The sequence below is a fragment of the Nycticebus coucang genome, chromosome 4, assembly GCF_027406575.1.
Source record: "Nycticebus coucang isolate mNycCou1 chromosome 4, mNycCou1.pri, whole genome shotgun sequence".
Lineage (NCBI taxonomy): Eukaryota > Metazoa > Chordata > Mammalia > Primates > Lorisidae > Nycticebus > Nycticebus coucang.
Genome location: NC_069783.1, coordinates 88,526,326 through 88,539,077, shown reverse-complemented (window position 1 = coordinate 88,539,077; position 12,752 = coordinate 88,526,326). Strand labels below are relative to the sequence as shown.

General features: G+C 40.3%; 1 protein-coding gene across 1 annotated transcript in view; it reads left to right on the top strand.

Moving 5' to 3' along the window:
* The window catches only part of MERTK (MER proto-oncogene, tyrosine kinase), a 129,242-nt gene that overhangs the window by 94,732 nt on the left and 21,758 nt on the right, over positions 1-12,752 (top strand). Inside the window, exons 10-14 of the mRNA XM_053587095.1 lie at positions 752-905; positions 3,599-3,684; positions 5,558-5,653; positions 6,524-6,604; positions 8,648-8,740. Of these exons, the coding sequence (XP_053443070.1) occupies positions 752-905; positions 3,599-3,684; positions 5,558-5,653; positions 6,524-6,604; positions 8,648-8,740 (510 nt within the window). The remainder of the gene's footprint in view (positions 1-751; positions 906-3,598; positions 3,685-5,557; positions 5,654-6,523; positions 6,605-8,647; positions 8,741-12,752) is intronic.

The window sequence follows — 12,752 nt, the reverse complement described above, 5'->3', positions numbered from 1 at the left end:
GGCTCTGTAACCACTGTGCTACGGGTGCTGAGCAGCACTTTAATTCTCAATGTTTTTAACGTTTTAAATTGTAGTGTACCAAGTGAATATTAGTTTTACTGTGTTTTTCATTTTCCAGTACATTTATAACCAAAACAGTTTTCCCATTGTTTTTTAAAATCATTGTTTTTTTTTAACTGACAGTGAAAACTGTATTTAAGGAGTACAATGGGATGTTTTGAGATATATGTATCTATACACACACACAGTGGAATAATAAAATCAAACTAGGGTCCCCTTGATTATTAAGATCACTATGCATGGTCTTAGCTTGCACAGAGTAAGGACTGCCTGCATTTGTAGGTTATAAAAGACCATGATTTAGGGCGGCGCCTGTGGCTCAGTCGGTAAGGCGCTGGCCCCATATACTGAGGGTGGCGGGTTCAAACCCGGCCCCAGCTGAACTGCAACCAAAAAAATCGCTGGGCATTGTGGTGGGCGCCTGTAGTCCCAGCTACTCGGGAGGCTGAGGCAAGAGAATCGCCTAAGCCCAGGAGTTGGAGGTTGCTGTGAGCTGTGTGAGGCCACGGCACTCTACCGAGGGCCATAAAGTGAGACTCTGTCGCTACTACAAAAAAAAAAAAAAAGACCATGATTTAACTAAATTCTAGAAGCTTCCGACTATGTGTTTTTCCCTCTTACAAGACAATGCTTCTCATGTTATTCGAACCCCAAGAGATGTTTTGAATTTATTCCATTGGTATTTTACCAGGTTGGGTAGATTATGCCCCTTCGTCAACTCCAGCACCTGGCAACACAGATCCTGTGCTCATCATCCTTGGCTGCTTTTGTGGATTTGTTTTGATTGGGTTGATTTTCTATATCTCTCTGGCCATTAAAAAAAGAGTCCAGGAGACCAGGTTTGGGTAAGTAGACTAGTTAAAAATGTCTGTCCAGTGATATTGACGAGGTTGTTATCCAACGGTGACTCATTTCCAGTTGGCCCTGCCCCTCACATTGCACCCGAATGAGGGCCCTGCCTTATGCAAGCCCAGCTTCCTTATATAGCCCAATGCTTACAAAGGCAGCCAACAGCAAAAGTCAGCCTTCAAAAGAGTTCTCATACAGGGAAGGTAATCAGTCCCCTTTACTACTCAAACTGGGTTGCTGTTAAAGGAGGATTTTTATTAGAAGGCTTAAAACTTACCCCATCGTCAGACACGGGGCTCTTGCCTATAATCCTAGCACTCTGGGAAGCTGAGGTACGAGGGAGGATCACTTGAGCTCAGGGGTTTGAGATCAGCCTGAGCAAGAGTGAGACCCCTTCTCTACTAAAAATAGAAAAACTAGCCGGGAGACATGGCAGGCCCCTGTAGTCTCAGCTACTCAGGAGGCTAAGGCAAGAGGATCATTTGAGTCCAGGAATTTGAGGTTGCTATGAGCTATGATGATGCTACAGCTACAGAGTGAGACTCTGTCTCAAGAAACAATTAATTAATTTAATTACCCCCATTACACCTGTAATCGTAGCACTCTGGGAGGCTAAGGCAGGTGGACTGCTTGAGCACTTGAGTTCAAGACCAGCCTGAGCAAGAGAGAGACCCATCTGTAGTAAAAATGAAAAACAGATAAGAGGATCTCTTGAGCCCAAGAGTTTGAGGTTGTTGTGATCTATGATGCCACGGCACTCTCTCTACCAAGGGCGACAAAGTGAGACTCTGTCTCAAAGAATCAATCAATCAATCAATCAATAACTTAAAAAAAAATTGAAAATATTTCTAACAGCTAGCCTCTACTAACTCATGAATTTTGCACCCAAACGTATCTTAGATGTATGTTTTGTTTTGTTGTTTTTGTTTTTTTTTTGAGATAGAGTCTTACTTTGTCATCCTCAGTAGAGTGCTCTGGCTGGTCTTGAACTCCTGCGCTCAGACAATCCACCTGCCTCAGCCTCTCAGAGTGCTAGGATTACAGGCATGAGCCACCCCACCTGGCCTCTTAGATGAGTCTTTGATATCTTTGATTCAACCCTGGTTATAATAATCTGGGAAAATTTGAGGTTGGGGAAAGTAGTAGAATTTGCCAAAAAGTGGAGTTGCTGAGTACAGTAAATACATTAACAATACTATGGTACTATTTCAAATATTTAGGAAAGAAACTATTTCCAGGAACTATCAAGCTCAACGAAAGCTCAGAGCAAGTGAAAATCTGGTCACAGGTTATTTTTATCTAACTAAAGCCAGTTCCACAATGTGAACATTTCACATTGTCTATGAAATCAGTACACTGAACTCCATAAATGCATCAATGTACACAGTTATGATTTAATAAAAAATAATAAGAAAAAACAAAGTCAGTTGCAATGGGTCTTTACTATCAGACCTATTCATTCATTTTGTACAAGTATCTTTCAGTTCATTTTTTAATGAAAATACCATTATTTTCTACTTATAAAAGTAACATTCTTAAAAAAATCAGATTATATGGGGTTGTCAGAAGTAGAAAGTGGAGCCTACCTGGAAGCCTGGAGTTTCCTACAGTCTTTGTTGTTATTTTGGCATATGCTACGTATCCTTCCAATGTTTTGCTACATTTTAATCTTATTTTCAAATTGTGTTATCTCTTTAAAAATAATATACATATATACCCAAGATAAATTGAGATTAAGTCTATAATGCATAATTCTGTCCTACCAACTAGTCTCTGCAATAAAGTTACTTTTTCTCCCTTTCCATGCTGTGAAACAAGTCATTATGCACAGTCCACGCTTCAACTCCTCCTACCCCTAAGGACACAGTATCTATAGGATTCTTCTATACAGGAGATTTGCTGCTTCTCCACATTTATTCAGGCAATCATATTTTTATCAGCATGGGTTCATGGATACTCATTTTATACTCAGAATCTAGTGCTTACTTTATTGTATTGTTCACATTGTTATAGCTTTAGCTTGTTGTAAGCTTTTTTTTGTTTTTGTTTGTTTGTTTTGAGAGAGTTTCACTTTGTTGCCCTTGGTTGAGTGCTGTGGCGTCTTAGCTCACAGCAACCTCAAACTCCTGGGCTCAAGCAATCCTCCCACCTCAGCCTCCCGGGTAGCTGGGATTACAGGTGCTGCGACACACCTGACTATTTTTTAGAGATGGGGTCTTGCTCCTGCTCAGGCTGGTCTCGAACCCGTGAGGTCAAGCAATACACCCACCTTGGCCTCCCAGAAAGCTAGGATTACAGGCGTAAGCCACCGCGCCCGGCCTTGTTTTTGTTTTTTAAGATGGTATCTGACTCTGTAGCCCTGGGGAGAGTGCTGTGGCATCATAGCTCACAGCAACCTCAAACTCCTGGGCTCCAGATTAGCTTCAGCCTCCCAAGTAACTGGGGCTATAGGCATGTGCTTGTCACTTATTTCCTGCTTGTAATGATACTTAAACAGAGTTGTTTTGATATTGCTAGTTAAGTGTAAGATAGACAAAGGGAAAGAAATATATTTCTCCTACGTGGAAATGTTTTTGTTGTAGAAGAGCCCACTTAAAAGGCAGTGGCTTCATAGCATCCTTGTGGAATCAACACCTACCTCATTAGCCCTCATTTTTGCAGTGAGATGTCTTTGTTTTCATTCACGCAGGAATGCATTCACAGAGGAGGATTCCGAATTAGTCGTGAATTATATAGCAAAGAAGTCCTTCTGTCGGCGAGCCATTGAACTTACCTGTAAGTTGATTTTTTTTTTTTCCCTTTTTGACAAAAGTTAAAATAAATGAGAACAAAGAACAGGCAGATTTCTAACAAAAGGCAAAGGAGTGGAAGAGTGGGTATTTAAAATGTCTCTAGAAACCAGCAAGTAGATAGTTAGACATTGCCATGCACATCTCTGCTGGCTGGTTTACTGGAATCTGGAACTAGACCTGGGGCTAAGTAGTTGGGGTTAAGGGCTCATAAAAGCCTTGAAAGTGGGGAGGAAAAGAAGAACCTTCTGTGGTGATAGAAGATGGGTAAAGGTCAGACATTTAAAAGTAACCTCAGGCCTTATTTCTGTTTTCCTGGCAACCAACTCAGAGGACAATTTGCCAACATGCTTTTGGTTGAACACTGTGGTTTGAGGTTTGCTGAATCAGAAAGTCAGGCCTTCTGGTTTAAAGAATGGAAATAAACAGATAATGATGCTCTTGAATAATTTCAGGAAAAAGTCCAGAAAGTATTTCCAAATATTAACAAATTCATGCTTCTGGATGATTACCAAAAAAAAAAAAAAGACATAGGAATAATAGAATGCATTTGCTATGAAATAAAAATTCTCACTTAATGTAGAGTATTATTAATTACTTTTCTAAGTTTTGACTCTTTAGAATTTTCTGTTCTTGCTCTTTTTAATTTAAAATTTTTTAATTAAAAAATGTATTATTTGACCAATGTTTTTTCTTTATTGGAGGACCATTGGGATAAATGATCCTTTGAGAACTAATGTGTTCTTTCTAATTACCTACATTTTTTTTCTTTCTTTTTTTTTTCTCTTGCTTCAACCTCCCGAGTAGCTGGAACTACAGTCATCTGCCGTAACACCGGCTATTTTTTTGTTGCAGTTTGGCCGGGGCTGGGTTAGAACCCACCACCCTCTGTATATGAGGCTGGCACCCTACCCTCTGAGCTACAGGTGCTGCCCCAGTTTTTTTTTCTTTCAATGGCTTGCTCATGCCCAAATCAAGTAATTTACCAAATAGTTATTGAATTGATCTCTCCTGGTTAATTCCACTTGTTGCCAATATTTGTCAGCACTGAGTATCTATTATATACCTTGCTATATTACATACCTTATTATAGAAGATCTTATTCTCTAATTCCTCGAAGCACTTCCTGCATTATTCAAAGAGGTTCCTTATACCATATGTAAAATAATAGCTTATTCTCTAAATGTTTCCTGTGGTTTGTGAGATTCCTCCCCTGGCAGGGAAGGTGGCCTGGTGGTGTTTGTATACCATAACTTGGGATATAATAGTAAAGAATCCACGAGAAAGTACCTGTTCACTTACATTCCTTACCCCTTTAACTCAAGGACAAACCTCCCCTACTCAAATCCGATAGTGGTTGGTGCTCCCACACAGCTGGAAGAGAAATAGGGTTCTTGCAATTCTTCAGAATTAATCTTGCCCTGAAGGACTCATTATGCTTACTTTAATCATAGTAAGATTGAGTGAGATGTTATTTTTTTTTGTGGAGACAGAGTCTCACTTTACTGCCCTTGGGTAGAGTGCCGTGGTGTCACACAGCTCACAGCAACTTCCACCTCTTGGGCTTACATGATTCTCTTGCCTCAGCCTCCCGAGCAGCTGGGACTACAGGCGCCCACCACAACGCCCGGCTATTTTTTTGTTGCAGTTTGGCCGGGGCTGGGTTTGAACCCACCACCCTCGGTATATGGGGCCGGCGCCCTGAGTGAGATGTTTTATTACTGGAACTTTGGGGGGAGAAATAATGGGTATAAAATGAAGAAAAAGATTGTTTATTGTATAGGACTTTAAATATAATTTTAATTTTATTCAATGAAAGAAACACTGGCAACTCTTATACTCTCTTACTCCTTTTGTAGTGCAGAGCTTGGGGGTCAGCGAGGATCTACAAAATAAACTAGAAGATGTTGTAATCGACAGGAATCTTCTGATTCTGGGAAAAATTCTGGGGGAAGGTAAGAGGTTTAAAGTAATTCTTTCAAAATGGGGGGCAAAAAGGTCCAAAGTTCATTATTTAATAAAATACCATTTTATGGCTTTGAGTTCTAATACAGAAAGTCATATTTTATAATGAGATAGAACTACTTGTTTAATTTATTAAATTGCTCTTAGGATGAATGATAATGATATTAAGAGTTTGTCCTTTTTGAGCACCAATATGTATGTAATATGTATAGTTATATGTAATAGTTATAAATTTTAAATTGCACACAAGCTTTATGTGCACCCTGTATTTGTTTTGTTTGTTTGTTTGTTTGAGACAGAGTCTCACTATGTTACCCTCAGTAGAGTGCCGAGGCATCACAGCTCACAGCAACCTCAAACTCTTGGACTTAAGCAATTCTTTTCCTTAAAGAAGGAAAAGAGTAGCTGGGACTACAGGTGCCCGCCACAATGTCCGGCTATTTTTTTGTTGTTGTTGCAGCTATCAGTGTTGTTTAGCAGGCCCAGGCTGGGCTCGAACCTGCCAGCTTTGGTGTATGTGGCTGGCACCCTACTCACTAAGCTATGGGTGCCAATTGTACACCCTGTATTTGAAATGTCTTGTATGAGTAAGATAGATTCTGTAGGTTTGCTCTTAAGTTGAATTTGTATGTAAGTTGAAACAGTTACATTTACCTATAATCTGTAATACCTTGCATTCATAAGTCAAATTGTAACTCAGGGACTGCCTGTAAGGTTTAATAAGGTGACAAACTGAGCCACCCAAGCTCCTGACAAGCCAAAGACTAGCAGGTGGCCTAAGGCCCCCGTATGCGAGTATGGGTGTCTCTGTGGTCAGGGGAGATTTTGCACCGTGCCCATATAGATGTTTTACTTCACAGGAGAGTTTGGGTCTGTGATGGAAGGGAATCTTAAGCAGCAAGATGGGACCTCTCAGAAAGTGGCAGTGAAGACCATGAAATGTGAGTCATCAATGAGAAACCTGCTCTTCTGGGGGTGGGCAGTTGTTTCAGTGGTGGGTGTCCCATGAGGCCAGTGATAGTGTTCAGATGTTACGATCTCAGTTGCTGGTGGGTCAGGAGGCAGTGCAGGACACTGGTCACGCAGAGAAATTCCTACAATGAGCTTTTAATGCACGCATTACATATTCTTCGCACTCAGGGCAATAACATTTGTTACGTTCACCGTCTCTAGCACGTTCTCATGCACACTTGCTCTGGCTCTGACTCTGTGTCTCTCTCATCTAGAAGAGAGCTAAGAACTCCAAAAGAAGGCATCAGTTTCTGAGTCAGGGGTGATCTGGTGTCAGCATCTGACCCCAGAGGGTGGTCTGGCTGATCTGTCTAGTGTGGTGGGCCCACTTCCTCATTCGGGGATGATTGCATGGTTCTCGGGAAGCAGTGGGCAGCCTGGACAGTAAGTTTCCCAGAAAGAAGAGAAATTCTCTTTGGTCAAACATATGAAAAGCTGCTCTCACAAGCCAAGTCACATGGGCAGGTGATTTTTGCTTTTTGCTAAGTTATTTCACAATGGCTAATGCTTAGGCGCTGCTGACTGTGAGCCCAAGGACATAACAATTCTTCCTGCATTTCATCAGTGCAACAGGAACAGAAAATCAGCACAACTAGGAAGGAGGTTCCAAACCAGCCCCCAGAAACTAAGACAGACACCCTGAAGTTAAAATACCCACTGGGACTAAACCCAGCAGGGAGCCAGACTCTGCACTCTTCCTGCCCTTTATGTCAGTTTATTTGAGCTTCACACTGTCGCAGCAAGTCCTTCTCTTATCCCCATTTAGGGAAGTAAGGCAGGGGGGCTGGGAGGCCTGATAGGGCCTGAGCAGAGCCCCTCCCTAATTCACTGGCCTGGCTCTGCTATTCTTTAGTTTAGAGTAACTTGCATAGGAATTAACATTCAAGCTAATTATCACAGATTGAAAGAACAGACTCTGGCTCTTAAATCCCAGGCTTATCTACTTTTGCTTGAGGGTTGGTCTCTCAGGGAAGGCCTCTGTCCCACCTCCCCAAATCCGGTGGATTGCAGGCAACAAACAGAATAGTTGAGGGCAAAGTTGGCAGACAGTTTATAGGTGTATAGATTTTTAAAAGTTTTTCTGAATTTGCTTTAATAGGAAATGTAATATATTTAATATATATTAAGCCCATAGTATGGTATTGACACTGTGATAGGTGTTCTCGTGAGTGATTTCAATGTTAGTTATATATACCCTAAGGTCAGCCTGCCTTTTTATTTTTGTTAGTTTTTTTATTTTTTTATTATTTTTATTTTTTTTGTAAAGACAGAGTCTCACTTTATCGCCCTCAGTAGAGTTGCATGACAACACACAGTTCACAGCAACCTCCAACTCCTGGGCTTAGGCGATTCTTTTGCCTCAGCCTCCCCAGTAGCTGGGACTACAGGCGCCCTCCACAACGCCCGGCTATTTTTTTGTTGCAGTTTGGCTGGGGCTGGGTTTGAACCCGCCAGCCTCGGTATATGGGGCTGGTGCCTTACCCACTGAGCCACAGGCACCACCCTTTTTGCTACTTTTTAATTGTGGTAAAATACATATAAAATTGATCCTCCTAAGAATTTTTAAGTGTACAGTCCAGTGGTACTTAAGTGGGTTCATAAGGTTGTACAACCATCACTAGCACCATCTCCAAACTTTTCATCACACTCTGCACCATTACTACTTGTACAGTTCTGTGGGGTTTGACAATTGTGCAATGTCAAGTAGCCACGTTACAGTGTAGCACGTACAGAGTAGATTCCCAGCCCTAAATCCCTGTGCTACAGCCCTCATTCTGTGCTTCAACTATTTGCTCCTGTCTTCTCCCCCTCACATCCTCACCAACCCCTGACCACCACTCACCTCTTCCTCGTCCCTATAGTTTTGCCTTTTCTTGACTTCAGTTTTAAAGAACAAAATTGCTATACCCCACTCCCCTTTACTCAACTGAGTAAATTATTCATGCCTAACATTTTCCATTTTTTTTCTTTAGTGGACAACTTTTCACAGCGGGAGATTGAAGAGTTTCTCAGTGAGGCAGCATGTATGAAAGACTTCAGCCACCCAAATGTCATCCGACTTCTAGGTACCCCCTCATAATGCAAGAGTGGGTGGCCAAGGGGACTCAGCTGATCTACTCTGAGCCAAAGGAAAAAATAAGTTTCCTTTGTATAAACCAAAAGTATTTTATAACAGTGAGTTTTTCACCCAAAAGACTTTTTTTTTATTTTGAGGCAGAGTCTCAAGCTGTTGCCCTCTGTAGAGTTTTGTCCCATCACAGCTCACAACAACCTCAAACTCTTGGGCTTAAGCAATTCTCTTGCCTCAGCCTCCCAAGTAGCTGGGACTATAGGTGCCCACCACAAAGCCTGGCTATTTTTTGTTGCAGTTGTTGTTGTTTAGCTGGCCGGGCTGGGTTCGAACCAGCCAGCCTCAGTGTACGTGGCTGGTGCCACAACAACTGTGCTACAGGCGCCGAGCCATCCAGAAGACTTCTTATCGTTACATTTTCTGAAGATGATAGTAAAGATAAAATGCTTTGTATTTTCTGGACACCAATAAACTCAGGAATGATTAGAGTGTCCACAGAATTCTAGCTCCCAGTTACTTAAAGGCAAAATACATGGGCTGATCAGACCATAATTTTTACTCATTTAAGGTTATTCACAAATCATATACCACTGGGGTAAAGCAATAAAAGTAAACAAATTCCACAGATCATCTTTTTTTTTTGTAGAGACAGACTCTCACTTTCTTGCCCTAGGCATAGTGCCGTGCCTCACAGCTTACAGCAACCTCCAACTCCTAGGTTTAGGCGATTCTCTTGCCTCAGCCTCCTGAATAGCTGGGATACAGGCCCCCACCACAATGCCTGGTTATTTTTTGTTACAGTTTGGCCAGGGCCGGGTTCCAACCTGCCACCCTAGGTATATGGGGCCGGTGCCCAATCCCCTGAGCCACAGGCACCACCCACCATAGATCATAATTGAGAGAATATTTGTTAACCTGTTTGAAAATTCTGATTTCTTACAATCTTAATACTTGGATAATTTCATGGAATGTGATTTAATAGTGCCACAGAACATTGTATAACATAATCAGGATTTGCAGCTTTGTTAGCTAAAAAATATAAAAGAGTAGATTAGATACTGAGTGGATGCTGTGTGAGAGACAGTAATCCAGGAGAAAAGAGCAACCTAGAAATAATTGAATTTTCCGCTGACCTTTTCAATTATTTTTTTTCCCTGTCCTATGGCTTTGATACATGTTAAATTCTTTAGGGATCTTTCAAAGTTTTGTATGATTGACACTGCAGAGAAATGTGAAAAACTAATGTTTGGATACAATATTATGTCAAAGAAACTATTGTTATTCATTCCCAGCCATTACCCTTAGCAGGCTCTGAGAACAATTGTACTTTGTAATCACACCACAAAGCCAAAGTGCTTTGCAAGCCTGGGATCAGGTGACCAGTTGTAGCTTGTGAATTCCATGACAAATGGTATTGTGGCTTTTTCTTTCTGTAACTGTAGAAATTTAGGGACCTGGATTTTACCTATAGGCTCTCAGAATTATTTTATTATTATTTTTTTTTTTTTTTTTTTAGAATTGCAACTTTTTTTATTATTTTTTTTTTATTGTTAAAACATAGCTGTGTACGTTAGTGCAATCAAGGGATACAATGTGCTGGTTTCATATAAATCTGAAATATTCTCATCAAACTGTTCAACGTAGCCTTCATGGCATTTTCTTAGTTATTGTATGTAAATATTTGTATTCTGCATTTAGTAGGTTTTGCCTGTACCCATTCAAAGATGCACTCTAGGTGTGGCCCCACCCATTACAATCCCTCCACCCTTACCTACCCCCTCCCTTCCCCTCCCTTGGCCCTTTCCCCACAGTCTTGTGCTATAGTTGGGTTATAGCCTTCATATGAAGGCTATAAATTAGCTTCATAGTAGACCTGAGTACATTGGATACTTTTTCTTCCATTCCTGAGACACTTTGCTAAGAAGAATATGTTTCAGCTCCATCCATGTAAACATGAAAGAGGTAAAGTCTCCATCTTTCTTTAAGGCTGCATAATATTCCATGGTATACAGGTACCACAATTTGCTAGTCCATTCGTGGGTCGATGGGCACTTGGGCTTCTTCCATGACTTAGCAATTATGAATTGGGCTGCAATAAACATTCTGGTACAGATGTCTTTGTTATATTGTGATTTTTGGTCTTCTGGGTATATACCTAGTAAAGGAATTATAGGATCGAATGGCAGGGCTATTTTTAGATCTCTAAGTATTCTCCAAACATCCTTCCAAAAGGAACATATTAGTGTGCATTCCCACCAGCAGTGTAGAAGTGTGCCCTTTTCTCCACATCCATCTCTGGTTTTGGGATTTTGTTATGTGGGCTACTCTTACTGGGGTTAGGTGATATCTCAAAGTAGTTTTGATTTGCATTTCTCTGATGATTAAGGATGATGAGCTTTTTTTCATGTGTTTGTAGATCGGGCATCTGTCTTCTTTAGAGAAGTTTCTCTTCAAGTCCTTTGCCCACCTTGAGATGGGATCACTTGTTCTCTTCTTGCTAATACGTTTGAGTTCTCTGTGAATTCTGGTTATTAAACCTTTATCAGAGGTATAATACAAATATTTTCCCCCATTCTGAGGGCTGTCTGCTTGCTTTACTTACTATGTTCTTGACTGTGCAGAAGCTTTTTAGTTTGATCAGGTCCCAGTAATGTATTTTTGATACTGCTTCAATTGCCTGGGGAGTCCTCCTCATAAAATATTCATCCAGGCCGATTCCTTCAAGAGTTTTCCCTGCACTTTCTTCAAGTATTTTTATAGTTTCATGTCTTAAGTTTAAATCTTTTTTCCAGTGAGAGTCTATCTTAGTTAATGGTGAAACATGTGGGTCCAGTTTTAGTCTTTTACAGATCACCAGCCAGTTCTCCCAGCACCATTTGTTAAATAGGGAATCTTTTCCCCATTGAATGTTTTTAATTGGCTTGTCAAAGATCAAATAATGGTAAGTAGCTGGATTCATCTCTTGGTTCTCTAATCTGTTCCAAACATCTACTTCTCTGTTTTTGTGCCAATACCATGCTGTTTTGATCCCTATCAATTTATAGTACATTCTCAGGTCTGGTAGTGTGATTCCTCCTGCTGTGTTTTTATTTCTGAATAATGTTTTGGCTATTCGAGGTTTTTTCTGATTCCATATAAAACGAAGTATTTTTTTTTTAAGATCTATAAAATATGACAATGGAGCTTTAATAGGAATTGTATTAAAATTATATATTGCTTTAGGTAGTACAGACATTTTAAAAATGTTGATTCCTCCCAGCCATGAGCATGTTTTTCCATTTGTTAACATCTTCAGCTATTTCTTTTCTTAAAGTTTCATAGTTCTCTTTATAGAGATCTTTCACATCCTTTGTTAGATAAACTCCCAAATATTTCATCTTCTTTGCAATTACTGTGAAAGGAATAGAGTCCTTGACTGTTTTTTCGGCGTGGCTATTGCTGGTATATATAAAGGCTACAGATTTATGGGTGTTGATTTTGTAGCCTGAGACATTGCTGTATTCCTTGATCACTTCTACAAGTTTTGTAGTAGAATCCCTAGTGTTTTCCAGATATATGATCATGTCATCTGCAAAGAGTAAAAGTTTGATCTCTTCTGACCCTACGTGGATACCCTTGATCGCCTTTTCTTCATTAATTGCAATGGCTAAAACTTCCATTACAATGTTAAAGAGCCATGGAGCCAATGGGCAACCTTGCCTGGTTCCTGATCTAAATGGAAATGATTTCAATTTAACTCCATTCAATGCAATATTGGTGTGGGTTTGCTGTAGATGGCCTCTATTAGTTTAAGAAATGTCCCTTTTATACAATTTTCTTACCAATGTTCTGATCACAAAGGGATGCTGAATATTATCAAAAGCTTTTTCTGCATCAATTGAGAGAATCATATGATCTTTATTTTTTAGTTTATTTATGTGCTGAATTACATTTATAGATTTACGCATATTGAACCAGCCTTGAGACCCTGGGATAAATCCCACTTGGTCATGGTGTGTAATTTTTTT